Source organism: Channa argus, chromosome 20 (assembly GCF_033026475.1).
Source record: "Channa argus isolate prfri chromosome 20, Channa argus male v1.0, whole genome shotgun sequence".
NCBI classification, from domain to species: domain Eukaryota; kingdom Metazoa; phylum Chordata; class Actinopteri; order Anabantiformes; family Channidae; genus Channa; species Channa argus.
Genome location: NC_090216.1, coordinates 12,369,632 through 12,385,493, shown reverse-complemented (window position 1 = coordinate 12,385,493; position 15,862 = coordinate 12,369,632). Strand labels below are relative to the sequence as shown.

General features: G+C 41.0%; 1 protein-coding gene across 4 annotated transcripts in view; it reads right to left on the bottom strand.

Moving 5' to 3' along the window:
• The window catches only part of rhbdl1 (rhomboid, veinlet-like 1 (Drosophila)), a 39,100-nt gene extending 32,166 nt beyond the window's left edge, over positions 1-6,934 (bottom strand). The window contains exon 1 of one of the 4 annotated variants that reach the window (XM_067489318.1): positions 6,416-6,934. In XM_067489318.1, coding sequence (XP_067345419.1) covers positions 6,416-6,454 — 39 coding nt within the window. In that variant the 5' untranslated portion in view covers positions 6,455-6,934. The other 3 variants (XM_067489320.1, XM_067489317.1, XM_067489316.1) reach the window with 3 other exon arrangements.
• Between the last annotated feature and the right edge of the window lie 8,928 nt (positions 6,935-15,862).

The following is a 15,862-nucleotide window of genomic DNA, read 5'->3' as shown; positions in this document are numbered from 1 at the left end:
TGTAATTGATTTAAGCAGGAGAGTGTCATAAAAATGACTGAGTGCAGTTGTCTAAAATAGAAGCGGGTCTAAAAATGTCTTTTAAAGTATAGGGTGTATCTGTGCTGGGTTTATGTAATGTAGAATTTTTGGACAGCAGCTACACACACTTATTACTTGATTTTCCTCCCTTACCTGCTCCTAAATGCAATTCAATTGCTCTCCAATAGAGCGTTAATTTCTCATGCCAGCTCTCCTTAGTGCATCTGACTGTTTGGGAAAACGTGCCTGAGGACAAACTGGAGCAGTACAAAGAGACCACATGGGAGGAGCCCTGGCTGCTTCTCATTTGACTGTTTCCTGAATGCTAACACAGCCTCATTAGGTTTTCGGATAGTAAACCAACAGCTCCTTTTTGCCCCAGGGAGGACTGAGCTTTCAGATGTTGCATCAGTGTGGAGTCAGTTGTGCTGGATAATCGTTGCTCATGTCATGAGTCCACAAGAACAATCCCATCTAGGCCACCTTAGCCTGGACCTGGCGAGCCCTGACATGGTTAGAAAATAGTGTTGCACTGGGTACATGAGAAGAGAAGGTATAAAACTACAAGGTGTTTCTACCGCAGGGAGCTCAAACCTTAAAGCTATGCTGCTCAGTGAAGGAACCATGGAATCTGTTGGTTTGACAGAGTGTGTTTTTCTCTGTCTAGACATGTTTTCTGTATGTGTTTAGCTCACCCCTACACTGTTTCCAGGGGTTTTACAGAAGGTAAGTTGAAGGTAAACATCCATTTAATTCCATTTAATCTGCATTTATCACTCCCCTGAACACTTACGTATTCATTCACTTGGGAAAAACAGTGGAGGCAGGAACTAATGGGTTAGTTTTCATGATGCTCAACTCGAAATTAATGTTTTCCCACTGCTGGTTGGTATAGTGAGAGGATTTTGGTAGTTATGATAATTATAATGCTTTATGTTCACAAACACAATTCTGCAGCGAGAGAACTGCTTTTAGGTAATGAGCTGAGGTTGTGTGCCTACGCAGCCATCATAGTCTCAAGGACACTAACGTCACATTTTTTTGTTTGAGTGAAGACTGTGTACACATGAAGGTCAAAATCAACTCAATGTCTTGCTCCTGGTTTTTGTCTCTCACACATTTTACCATACCCACACTCCACTCCTAAATGTTAGACACTGATAGACAGCAATCTCAAGGCCAGCCTGAAATACATATACCAAAGTTATATCCACTAAACAAATTTGTGTATAAAATGAACCATGATGGGAAAGAAAATGGGCCCATTCTATTTTTAGATAATCCTCTAAGTGTATTTTCCATGGCTGTTTGTTAAAACACAGCCCCTTTTTTTTCCCTTGAGGAAAGCTGAGCAAAATGGAGCTGGTATGGCGAGGACTAGTGATGTCTAGGCCACTAGGATGACATGGGGAGAATACAAGAGATGAGAAAGCAAAAAAGGGGAGAGGCAAGAAATGGAAAACGGGAGAGGGAGGTGGATGGTCGGCCCCTGCGATGAAAGAAATGAAAAATGATGAAATTAAAGGTATGAAATAGAAGAGAGAAGAGCAGAGACAGCCAGAGAGAAGACAGTAATAAAACGAAGATGCACAAAGAATAAAAATTCTGTTATTCTTTGCGTCTGCCGAACCAAACAATCTGGCAGTGAGTCGTCCACTTCTTTTTCCTATAACAGGGCTGTGACACACTCCAGTACTCTGCATCCACTTGCTACAGTGGTGGAGATAGATCAGATTGTAATGTGCTCCTGGCTTAGCCCAGGCTGACAGAGGGAACAGAGAGCCACACTAGGGACGTCTGATAACTGTCAGCCTCCATATGTCAGTGCATCACTACACATACAGCAGCAGCAAAGACTCAGACACAGCGCCACACTGTATATGGCTGTGCACATTTCCGCAAACCAAGAGTTGATGCTGAGCTGTCACACTGCACAGATACTATTTCCTTCGTTGCCTGACCTTATTCAGAAAGAACATTCCATAAGGGGGAATTTCTGCAGAGACTACAAGGGTGTGGAGGATTGGTTCTTGTAGCCAATTAGGGTTATCAATTAGGAAGATGAGGTAGACTGTAGGTGAATGAGTGTTTCTTTTTTTCCTTGAGCAGGCTTGTGACGTGCATGGATAGGAGAGAGGGGGGACAGAGAAAAAGAAGGGTTTGGAAAAAGGAGGGAAAAAGCAGAGGGAAGCAGTTATTGAAGCGATCCAACACTGGTGAGGGCGACACTTTGACAAGCTGCATGCGTTACCATGGTTACAAGTCGCCTGTGTGTGATCCCTTTCTTGCATTTAGCCCCCTTTTTTCCCTTTGGCATATTGGCATTCGAGAGGGAAAGAAAGACACAAAAGGGGCAGAGAAGGTGATGAGAGGAGGAAAGGAATCAGATGCCCACGAGGGCAAAGAAGAATACACACCCCAGTGAGTTAAGAATAAGGTGGTAATAAGATGAACACAAGGACTGGATTTAGGAGAGATGGACCAAGATGAGTGGAGGTATTAAAGCAAAGACAATTAAATTTGGCTCGCTCACGAGGAGATGGGAGCCGATGGACATGATACAGAATAAAAATATATAAATGACTACGAGGAGCAGGAGTGGAAGGCTGAGTGCGGGGGGAATGATCTCAGTGTTAATGCCTGGGATTGCTATTACCTTCAGAGTAGTGGCTGACTGACCCTGGCCCACAAGTGACTTATCTATCTGGTCAATGGGGGGGTTAATAATGACGCCACCAATCTGAGGAAACAACAAATCCCATTAGGCAAAAACATGGTCAGAAGCCTGACAGACCACCAATGACATACCCCCCTGTATGTCAGATTTGTACCAAATGCTGCTGCCACAACCTTTCAGACAGAGAGCAGACATGTAGGCATGAGAAAAATTATGATAAAATATATTACATTTTTTCAATGTCTTCCTGCTTTTTGTCTCATAAGGGTGATCTTAGCTGAAAGAGTCCCAAATATTAACCAATTATGTGATAGAAAGTAAATTCATACTTTATTTTAAGACATATTCACATACATTCACACACATACACACACACACACAGTTTCACAAAGGATTGCCTTTTAAGGGGAAATCCCTTAAAAAAAATTCTGATGATGCTGTCTGGCCAGCAGCCACACTTACACAAGTCACAATAACTGGGGAATTTACTGAAGTTTCTTACTAGACCGGAATAATCAGCTAGAGTCATCTGTCATCTGTTGTGGCAACATGTGAACACCAGTCATTTATAAATATTTGACCTGTAGTATAGCGTGTGTACAATGTTACGAAAATTCACAGAAGATACTTATTACTTATTATTAAGAGATTACAGTGAATACAGAGCAAAAGTTTTAAATGTTGTTCCTATAGGTTGAATGTTGGGAAAAAGGTGTTCAAAACTTCCACGAAATGAGAATGGAGAACAGGCACTGATGTTGGTTCCCAGGCCCAGTTTTAGTGACACGGTGCTGATCAGGTGGCATAGAGCCAATACTACAGAATATTTTGGTCTCTGGGAACAGGGCAATCAAGCCTTAACTGGACTGTGTGTCTGCAGAGGGCAGTGGCATTTACAGAGCAGAGTGCATTTGCATGGCATCAGATAAAACCCTTCTGAATAGACTCTGGTGCCCTTAAGACTCACCGGTCCTCACTAACAACTGGGAAACTGACTTTGTAATAATCACATGCACAATAAATGCACAATGCATTGTCTGCCCTGCTGTTAACATCATTATGCCCAAACTTGACCAGTGTTGCACTGTAATGTGATGGCCCTGAGATTCAAACCACTTTCTATCCTTAAATGTAGACAACTGAAGAGAGACTTTCAAGCCTTTCCTGGGCTGTACATACAGCCCAAGGCATTTTGAAATACAACTCAATTCAAATTAGCGTCAGAGAATGATGAAAGGGGACAGTTTATAAGAGTCTTATTGGTTCTACTTGACATAAATATGTCAAAGTACTATTCGGAAACTAAAATCTCTATGAAGGAGAGAGAAATTAACCTGATAAAAACTGAAGCACTAACTGTATGGGAGAGACATTTAGCATGCTTTAGTAGATGGGTCCTACTGACTATCAAGTTGCCTTATCAGTAAACTGCAATAGAAACACTGTGAGAAACTATGTGCGTGTGTGTGTGTACTGATAAGGAGCATATGTGTGCGTCCGCATAGGCCAGAAATAGCCTGAGCTCAGCATTGCAACCTCCTGCAGACAAAGACTAATAAACTCAGTCATGTTGCTACTGTTGCTTTCTTTTTCTTTACCCCTGCAGCATTTTCGTGTGGTTCAGTGTGACAGGGCTGCAATGGCCCCTCAAGTTTAGACCTGCGGCGATCTTCTAAACTAAATGTGTCCAGATCTTTTTTACAAAACAACTTATACTGATTTTGGAAATCCCCAGGAAACCCCACACTCATGTTAGCCTGAATAAAATGCTGATCAAGTGTTTGTTTTTTTTTAATGTGTGAGGTTGCTGACTTAAAACCTTAGACTATGAAAACTAATAAACAACTACACTTAAAATGCCCTTAAGCAAAGCACCTGACCTCCAGTTGCTCTTGTGGATTTGTTAGAGACCAGACGCATAGTGCGGACTTTGTGGGAAGCCTCCAGTGAACATGAAAATTCAAAAAGTGAAGCATGCCCTTCAAAACATTTCCCTGGATAAAGATGAGAAAAATGTGGCCAGTGTTCAGGCAGGCAGCAGACTTTGTTAAAACCAAGCTCACCTGTTCTCTGTCCAAAAGCTGTTGGCAGATTTCGCTTTATTCTAGTTTAATTAGAGAGACCTTTCCAAATCAAAGACCGCCGCATGGAGTCCCAAAGGTAGAAAAAAGCTGTTGTCAGCCAGTATGAATGATTTGTTCTAGACTTGAGCCTAATGGGACGGCAGCCTGCTAAACTGTAGCCTTGCAAACTGTCTATATGAACATACCAGCACAAGTAGAGAATACTCATCAATCAATAACACAACCAGCAGCGTGTTACGGTTTGCAAATAGTGGCTTCATCTCCAGCCCAAAGCTACTTAAAAAAATGATATTGACAAAGATGATTCACCCTTTTTGATACAGCATTTAAAATGTGTGCAGAGGAAAATATATTGTTGAGGTATCACTAAGTAGTTGTTACTGTATCGAGTACTAATACAGTAAATGACTCACAAGTGTGTCTACAAAGCATCTTCACACAACCCACACAGGTTTCCACCACTTGTTATAAAAACACAAACATTCATAAAAATGCAACTGTACATGTGATCACAGACACACACCTCCCCCCAAAGCTCTGTGGTATGTTGATCAATGTGTTGCTGATGGGCCGCTCATGACCCCTAAACCCAACGGCAGATAATCAATTTCTCCCTCTTTGACAGAATGATGGCACAATCTATCTGCCAATCAGCCTAAACACCATTAGGCTGTTTCAGCATTATAATATGAGACACACTAGAAAGCGTACAGGTAAATCTGTGACATAGAGCTAAAAAACACACACAGTGCACTTTGCACTGTCCACAAACTGTACACACATGCTTTCTGGACAGAATCTGCTTTCAAATCCAATTTGATTTGTTCATTTTGGAAATGGTAGACCAATGCTAAAGTCAATTGTCCAGACAATTCTTAGAAGCCAGATGTCCAGAAGAACATTTCTCACTGTCCTTAATATGGCCACCAACACTGTGTTTGCTCTTGGTAATCATCTTCAATGATGGGGCTGACAAAGAGGAAAAACATCAAACCCAAATCCCAGTTTCTATTCTAAAGGAAAACATAAGAACTGGGTTTTGCAGAAACTGCCTAGACCGTTGGAATAAGAGAAGCTGAATAATCTTACAATCTGTGTGACTCTGGAATTACACTGTGCATAGACAGAAGAAAGAAGGTAAAAGGAAAATTGTAAGAAAAAAAATCAAATCAAAGGAACAGTCCCACAGACATGCACAAACAGCATGTTTGCTGCAGACGCTAATGCAGCAGCTACATAACTTCTTTATTAATGACCATATTTTCATGATTTGGATTTCATTCATTGGAGAATAACACATCAGCTCACCCATACGTTCATTCACATATCCATCCATCTATTTGCACACACATTCATCCCTCCCATTATCCCTTTTGTGAGCCAAGACATGATGGCCCCCCTCCTGCTGTGGCTCATGATCTGACCTTACATTCTCGTGGGCCCACATGGCTCCATGATGCTTGCATCCGTCGTGTTGTCTCATGCTCTTATTTTCCCGTGCAAACAGACAGCCCCTGCTATCAATCCTAACATCAGCTTTCACCCCAGCTTCCACGTCTCAGTCCCTGTATAGATGGTGATGTGGCCAGGAGCCCGTAACCATAGAAACCTCTGCCGCTGCTTGCTTGCTTACCTGCTCTTGTATGAGCTGAAACAGGGAGCTTCTATCCATATACTGGCCAGGGAGGTAAGAGAAGCCACCGAGGACAAGGGCATAGGGAAACACAAGAGAGGAGTGGTGGTGGTGTTGGTTAGAATGGGATAAGGTGGAGGGGGATATGGTTGAGGTAGCAGCTGGTGCCTAAATTGTAGCGTCTGGGTTGTTCGTAGCTGCTGCGTCCCCCTTGATGATGGAAAAAGCCTGCAGAGCTCAGTCCCTGTTTTTCCTTGCTGGTGGTGTTGCTGGCGTGAGAACCGGTACTGAGTGTGAGGACGGTGGTGCAAACTGGCCGTGACTCTGCTCTGTGCCAGTGCAGCGTGGCGTGGCAGTAAACCCAGTTCCAGCAGACGACAGGCGGGCACGCAGGCAAGGCAGATTTAGCAGCTCTCATTCACTCTCCTCCTCCTTCTCACTCTCCTCTATCCCATTGCACTGACTGCTACCTCTCTCTCTCTCCCCTGTCCTCATACACACACTGCACTGCCTGCATCCCAATGAAACAGGGGAGGGAGGTGGCTTCTTTCTTCCAATTGCAGAAAGAGAAGGAGTGGCAAGAGGCTGCAGCTCCTTTCCTCACTACAAGTAAGGCATCTTAGGGAGGGAGCAGGGGACGGGCTCCACTGCGGCTTTGCACTTACTACTGGAACAGCCCCCCCCCCACGCAAACGTCTGGTCTGTTACTGACAGGCACACACACAAACCCACACAGTGTAAACAAGACAAAAGCTACTAATGTGCAAGCATATGGTAAAATCTAAACCATGTTATGATTGTTTTTGTTTTAGGCTTACAAAAGGCAAAGATGAACATGAGTAAAGATGATACTATTAGTCATATAAATACTAGTGGTGGCCTTCAATGAAAACCATTAATTGTATCTCTGCGCCAATTATAAGCATTAGCACATTAGCACACTGTATGCACTGCTGCACAATAAGCCCCCAGCACACATGCACAAACATAAAATTGAATTAGGCTCTTTGGATGGCTTGGTGATACTCCGATGAGCTCAAATGGATGTCACTACGACAATAACAAGAGCAGAATCCTCCATACAATACTTCAATATAAGTAGTACCAGCACAAAGGCTCTTTTTATGTTAATTTGAGGCGTAATAAAGAGACTGGTAATGTTCATGTGGGCGGCAGGCATTGGCTGTGCTTGATTTTATTGAGATCCTCTTTAAAAGGTGATTCCTTTCTACACAAATCCGCAGTGACCCCTCCTCTTCAGGACAATGGCAATAAGGGATAGTGGAAGCGGTGAAGGGACGTAAATCTTAACTCATACAAAAAGCAAAACAGCTGTACATGAATCATTTGTAGCTGAAGATGCCATCAGGGTTTTGACCTTGTGAGCTAACAGATCAGAGTTGAAGCAGGGGTGTTTCTAGTCATCTGCAGTCGTTTCCTGTGAGATTTATCAGCAACAGTGTAATTTAGTGCCTCCCGAGTTTAAGTACCATGATTGCACCAGATGTTTGGACTTTTTATTTTCATAAAGCCTCTTCAGTATGAGAAATTAAAAAAAATATCTGCAACTACTCCTCACAGCATTGTGACTTGTGGTTTATTGGCTTATACTGACAATATGAAGATACAGACAACTGCTGTGTTTCACTTCATGGATTGGGCCTAGGCTACCTTGACCATGGCAGAGCTCCCAGACTTTTTCTTTGTCACCTTCCATTATGCTCATCTGACACAGTCTTGTTTTAACAAAACCTAAATAATGATTGTCCAAGTCTATAGAAAGGACAGGATTCCCTTCTCTGTAAGGAAGGACTAAAGTCACTCCATGAGGCTCTTTGTTCAACTACTAATCAATGACAGGAATTAATGCTCTGTCGTTGTGAGCATGAATAAGACAAATCTAATTATAGGGTCACTGCTGGGAGAAATGCAAACAGCAATAATAGAATAGAATAAAATACCCAAAATGAAACTGGATTTAACTGTTGCCTTGGTAACCTCAAAGGACTTCATCATACAATAGCAGACAAGTACCATGAATGTAAAAAAATCTAGTGCAGTAAGAAAATAAAGCAGAAATAAGATCTTAGGAAATAACATATAGATTTTATTCTACAATGCTGAAACATCACAAGAGGGTAAAGTTGTGAGACTGTTTTGTTTTAGAATAAGTGTATGGCTGCGTTAGCAAGCATAGTCTCAGTTGTGTTGTACAAAATACCAATATAATGCAAATACCACTATTCAATCTCACACCATCGAATAAAAATGCACAAATAGCCTTGGTGGAGAAAAAAACAGGTAAATATCCTTCTCAAATATATGAATAAGTTGTCAAATAGGTTCACAGCCATTATGCTTCTATCATTGTTTCCATTACGCTGCCACCAACCAACATTATCCTGATGACTGATGGAAGTAAGCACGTTTCTGTATTTGCTGCCCAATGTATCCCAAATAAATCGTCTCCCTTGAGTCTAACTAAACCTTTCATGTTCTATTCACCTCTGATGGATGGATGCAGGTGGCAGCAAAAACCCAGACAGCCTGCTCTTCTTTAACAAGACCTGAAAGCAGCAGACAAAACACTGGTCTACTATAGTAGGTGTGTGAGAGCAGGGAGAGAATAACAAGGCCTTTCAAGAAGGCAGAAACACACATTAATTAGAGCAGCAGAGTGCACTCTTCCTCACCAGCGTAATGACCTAAAGGTCCAGGAGGCAGGTGCTTATTTATTAGTGTGTGAGTGAGAATAGTTGTGTTTCCGGCTCGGAAACAGCTGGTAAGAGGGAACAAAAAATGCAATGCCTTGAGGGTCTAGATTCAGTGGGTCTTAATTATACACAAGCAATTCCTGGGTCCCAGTGTGCATAGTGCATGTACAGTATGTCTACTATAGAGCAGACGTCTTGTACACAACAACGCAACATACTGATCAGATTTTATTAAAGGCATATATACAGGAATTATATTTAACTTTATATATAGATTAGATTACAGTATGTTTAAAATAATTTCAGTATTATTACCCAGCAAATATACAGTACAATATAGAAGGCAGACGTCCCTGTGTGTAATATTAAGAGCTACCAAATATGGTAAGTATACACAAATGCATTCCTGAACTGCAACATTTACATATGTGAATTTTACTGTTCTCAGTTAATATCACTGTCACTGAATGCTTGTCTGCATTAACGTACATTAACTCTTTTATGTGCATTACTGAACCCTATATTCAGAAATATAACATAATAATTTGACTTGCTAAATTCTTATTGCAGTCTGACATAAAGCCATACCCAGAATTGCCTCATGAAATCCTGAATAAACCAGTTGTAGAAGGGTACCAGATCAGTTTATAAGGATGTTTCTGTCTGGATATTTAGTGCTGTCCAGTGTATGCTGGGAAACCTTCCTGCCATCACCACCCTTAGAAGACAAAGACGTTTATTAGTTGAACTGAAAAGAAGAACCTTTAAGCACGAGACCTGGCCACAAGATTAAGCTAAACTAATAACAGCAATAATAAAGATCGGTCCTAGTCTGTACAAAACAATTAACACAGGATCACAACATTACAGTACTTTATTATTCACTTAGCTGGTCTAATAATTTAACAATTAAGAGCACAAGTTAATTAGGCGGATGCGGGGATCCTGTCAGTCTTAAAAATTCGTGTGAGTTAGCGTAGATTGTGCTCGACACTGCAGCTTCTGAATGTCGAGCAACAGTGATTGTGTAATAGAGGGAATCACCCGTGCAATAGAAAAACAGCAGAAAAATTAATCGGGTCACTGAATGACACAGTTTTAGTGCAAACTGCTCCATTTGGAAGATCTCTTGGGGACAAAGAGCAAAGGAGAGGAAGGAGAGAGTTAGAGGAAGTTGAAAAGCATTGAGAATTATGGGGAGAAAAGGGAGCACAGAGGCAGAGATGTTAGAAATTCCATCAACTCTGCCATATTTTTAAGGAGCCACACTCTTCACAGAGGAGAAACTCGGAGCCAGATCTTTCTGTCAAACATCAGTTACTATTTTTGACAATGTAGTGTTACTTCTGCTTGACTTGAGGATTTCTTGTGACTGGATTGGAGTTTCAGTAATAAGGTTGGATGTAGAGAGACCTCTGGTGTCTATGCTGTAGATCTAACAACTAAATACAACACAATCTCGGTTAATGTGAAATAAACAGAGCCTGTGAACTTACATTAAGACTGTGCCAAAAACAAACCTTAGTGTCTGTACTGACTGCATTAATGATTCAGCTTTTATTAATATTTACTATGGATCAAATACAGACCGATCATCTAATCCGGTGACAGCTGGGATCATCTGCAGCACCTTTACTTGACATGTGGTAATAAACAATGGATGTATAGATGAACTAGACATAACCATTTCACACACCTATATGTCCTCAGTTTGTGTACCATTGCAAATTACATTTATGCCAAGTGTAAGGTTATATGGATGGAAAATAAGGATATCATTTACATGTCTAAGCTGCTGCTGCCCTCTGTTGGTAAAACCAGCTTGCACCTGAGGTTACACGCAAATGCTTGTGTCAGTGCTCTTAAAACGAGCCCTGAGAGCTACACCAGGCACTTAAACCTCAAAAATTCTTTCATAGTTTGGTCAGCTCTGTAGAGTGTTTTTATTTAATGAGAGAACACAAAGTAGAAAACAGGAAAACCTGTTCACAAAATAGTTGTTTCCTTTTTATAAGAACAGCTTTGCAGCTTTTTTGTTTTTAATGAGATAAATATTGTTGAAGTCTACAAATGACAGAGGTCTCTTTGTCTATTAGAAGCCTGTAACAGCAGCTTGTCCTACTTGTGTACTTGTGTACCTAAGTCTTCAAGTATTAGAGGGGCAAAGGTTAGAGTCAGGATTAGGGCTAAATGTAGCATTCTTCAAGATCAATGCATCAGTCTCAAATCAGAGGTGATAGCTTGAGGTAACATGCTGATACAGTTAAGAAAGACAGCATCAGAAATGTAGTTTTCTCAGCTCTATATTTTAGTTTTATTACTAAGAATGTGCCAAATACCCACTTTATTTACAGTAAACACTGGCAACCATGGGACGTCAGAGCCATCTCTGGACATTTGACTTACAGTTAACATGTGCTCTGACAGACTGTGTCCAACGAAAACCCGTCATGTGAGAGATAGTTTGACAGCTGACACTGCACAAACAGTTACCTGCTCTACATGCTGAGATAAGAGAGGGTATTTCAGATGGAGAATGTTGAGACATTCACAAAGAGTGCCTTATAGTGTGGGGTAACTGACTGGCCTCTGCTGTGGAGCACTCAGCTCAGCACTTGGCTGTTGACACCTGCTCAGAGAGACAAGTGTTGCAACTGTCACAACATGCAGAGAGCAGACTCTCACTCCAACTGGCCCAAGGACACGATATTAAAACCACTACTTTGTGTGTCTTGTTCTCGCTTTTAGTCGTCTAAACATGGTACACTGTAGTGTACTGCAGGTCCAATTGGCCGGCTGTACATTAAGATTTAATGATATTATTCAAGTCAAATTACAGGTTTACAGTTTTTGAGTCAGATGCCCATTTGAACAATGAAACAGGTTTTACTTGCTGTAACCATTCCTCCTGTTGATACAGACCTTCTAGAGGTCCATCCAAGAGATGCTTCCTACAGTCTGTACAGTAGGTGATGATGGCCAAAATTCAGTTCTCCCTCTGTGTACAATTAATTTAAAAAGTAGCAGAATGTTTTATTCACAAAATTCCTTCTTTCCTTCACCTACAACTCAACTGTAACGTACGAAGAGGAAATTCCACACTAAAAAGACTTGACATACACTTGATTTAATAAACTCACACTGCTCAGGTCTTATTTATTTGAATAGTCCTGAACACTGACCGTAGACCTTTGGCCTCATCAGTTCCAATAAAATGATTTTAGTAAGTCATCTCTTTGTGGCCACTATGAACCAGAGCAATGGTAAACACTAGAAAGACCCTTTTGAGTGTTCATACGAACACCTGACTATTGTTCTAAGCCACACTTGAAAAAGTGTGAACCTATCTTTAAGGAGGAAAATGACACAGTTTAAGTAAAACAATGGTCAATGCAAAAACTCTCTTTTCCTGTATGTATTTTTTGCACTGATAAATTACATCTATACTTTGTACATATTTACTGTTTCTTTTGAGTTTTGCTTTATTTATGTCAATAAAGTGGAACCAATCTTACAGATATTTTAATGCAGATGATTGCAAACACAGCTATTATGTAGATAAGAAAAAAAAACATTTGGAGTAAAGTTCAGGATTAAAAAAAAAACATCTAGTTTAAATCGAGTTAATATATTTGCTGTTTGCTTTGTAGGTTTTGGATGTTTACAGTACAATTATTATTATATGTCCTGTTGGCATAACCGTAACTGTACTGTTTATCGGCTACACAAATACATTTGTCTTTGGCTCATTAACATTACTTACAGAAACTGCACAGCTTTTCTGCACCCTTTTGACTTTAAGATTATATTTATCTAGCCCTTAAACAATGTAATATAATATTACTTTGCCTTACAACAAATTAGTGGGATTTTCCCCTGATGCATTTTTGTGTAGACCTAAAATTGGTGTGACTCACATTTCTTCTGAAACCAAAAACAAAGAAAGCATTAACCTCATGACAGTCACACACACACAAAACGATAGCAAACTGAAGAAAATATTATTTCATTCTGTCTTTATGTATCAATGTATCAGATTCATTTGTTTTTTTTAGATTCTTAGCTGTCCTAAACAGTAAATGGTACAGTAAATTCCCCCAAACACAATAAAACCACACAGCAGGAGGCTAAAGGACTATGGAAAAAAAAATCCCCAAACAATACTGCTTGCAATTCCAAACCAAAGCCTAACAATGCATTAATCAAGTCAAAGTGTGTCTCTAGCTTTGCTGATTTATTACTGGCTGGTTGAGACACTGTGGAAGATGTACTTGTTCTGGATGAATGGGCAGTTCATCTAAGATCTTTTTCTATTACAAACGTATCATACAAGTAGAAATAAAATGTATTCAATGACAAAGTGTGATTAGAATGCATACTTGTGGACTGGATGCATGCTAGTAATTCACATTAATTCTGAGCAGTTTTGACACAGTTTGTGAAATGTAATCATTAAATGTAAAGAAGATTCAGAGCAGAAAAAGTAAATAAAGACTTGATTGGATTTAACCTTATCTGACTTTTGAAGGCAGAGTAAATGACTCTACAGTAGTCAAATCAAAGAAACTTTGAACACAAAGTGATCATGTGCTGGATAGTTTGACCCTTTGACAACTGATCCAGAGCTCTGATACTCAGCACACTCAGGCCTTCTTAGGGAAATGGTGGGTGACGTTGCCCAGAATGCTGCGGATCAGAGACAGGACAAGACTTCAGAAAGTTTTAAGGAGCTAAAATTACAAACAGGCAACAGATAAATTTAGAGTCACAACGCTGAAACACTCTTGCCACGATGGCAATAAGGCAAAATCAGGCACAAAATCAGGCACTAGATTAAGCATTATATAAACTGAATCTATTTGCACCTCAGACACGACTGACATGACTAAAGATAAAACAAGGACGGTTGATTTCACTGCGTTGGCAGCAGAAAAGAATAGCTGCATATACACCGTAATGGCATGAGGAACAGCCTTTATATCAATGCGGCTCCGTCGAGGCATGTTTGAACCTGTGTAATAATAACAACAAAAATAAAGTTTACGTCAATATCATTATTGCAACATACGCACGCTTGCACAAAATTATGACTTTGGTTTGCGTAAAATTTTCAGGGGTTTTGTACTTCAGTGGTAGAGCATTGGGTTAGGACGCAAACGACCGCGGGTTCGAATCCCACCCCAACAGATGTCGCCCCGCCCAACCACCAAGGGTGCCAGCCCCAAGCCCGGATCAAAAGGGAGGGTTTCGGCACCAAGAATTCTTAGTACTAGGTCTACACATGAGTAAAGAGAGAAAAATGCACATCTGTTAAACTCATATCACATTGCTTCATTTATCTAACCAAAACGTTTCATAATCAGTATAATGCTAGACAAAGAATGGGAGCAAATTATCATATTTATATCCTCAAATATTGCATTAATGGCACAATAGTTGCATAATCGTTTTTTTTTCTCTTCTAACACACTAACCGATTAATCGACTAGTAGTTGCTGAGGTGTCCTCAGCACAAAGACCCTGGGCCTAAAACCAACATAGTGGGCGATAATTCTGGCGGGGAAATTAAGACAAACTACTGGATCAATGTAAATCGTGTCTAATTAGCAGTCGTCGGTAAAACCAAAGCGCGTCGCGAGCCGCACAGTGAAATATACTGGTCGTCAAGTTGCGTGTCATTACAGTGATAATTGGCTACTTTGACATGGCACGTTGAGCAGGGCTTGGGAGGTCCAGTCGGTGTGGAGGGACGTCCCTCTGTCGGCAGATGAAGGGAGTGGTCTGACCGGAGCACTGCTCCTCCTGCACCGCTTCTTCTAACGGGGCACGAGCGGCCAAAGACAATAACACATCACTCTGGACAATCGGTGAACAAAACAACGGAGCGATGCTTGCGTGCTTCCCAAACAAGACCAAAACAAGCCGAAATCTTTTCCTGCTCCACTTGGCGGAGTCGCAAACACCAGACATGTTGTTCATGTCATCATGGATCTAATAGTGTGTGTAATACATTGTGTCTATAAGCAGCGCGCCGCATTTCCCAATGACCCTCCTACCTTTAACTCACTCACTCAGTTGCGCCATCATATTTCTAGTCACTCTTGCTTTCCTTAACCCCCCCCCCCCCCACCTCACTCATCCACTCCCTCTCACCCTTTCATCAATTCACGCCCCCTCTTTATGCACGTGTGCTGTAAAATATAATCTAAATACTGTGTGGTATAAAGCCCTTCTCTCCATTTCTCCCTCACCCTTTCATCCACTCCCTCCCTCTTCAGCTCATCCAGTCACTCTCACCCTCCCTCTCTCTCTCTCCCCGGTTTCACTTATTCACTCCCTCCTTGCTCGCTAACCCACAGACTCTCCCTCTTATTAAAAAACAAAACCATAATAAACACAGTCAATAACTCATAAGGACACAAGTGGAAAGAAAGGGGGGCAGAGGTGGGCTTTTCATTTTGTCCTCACTACATGTAACATCATTTTCATTATTTACATTATTTGGTAGCTACAGTATACAAAGCAGACAAGTGACATGTAGCAATAATAATAATATTATTAATTAGGCATAATTGTTTGAACAAAGAGTGGACACTCCGTTGGTTGTAATTGGACAATAACTACTGTGCTCTACACTGTAGCCTAAAGGAGCAGCTGGCTGGCTGTGCAGCCCTGAGTGATGTGGACTGTAGTGCACAAATTGGGTTATTAGCCAAAATAATGCTAAATTAGT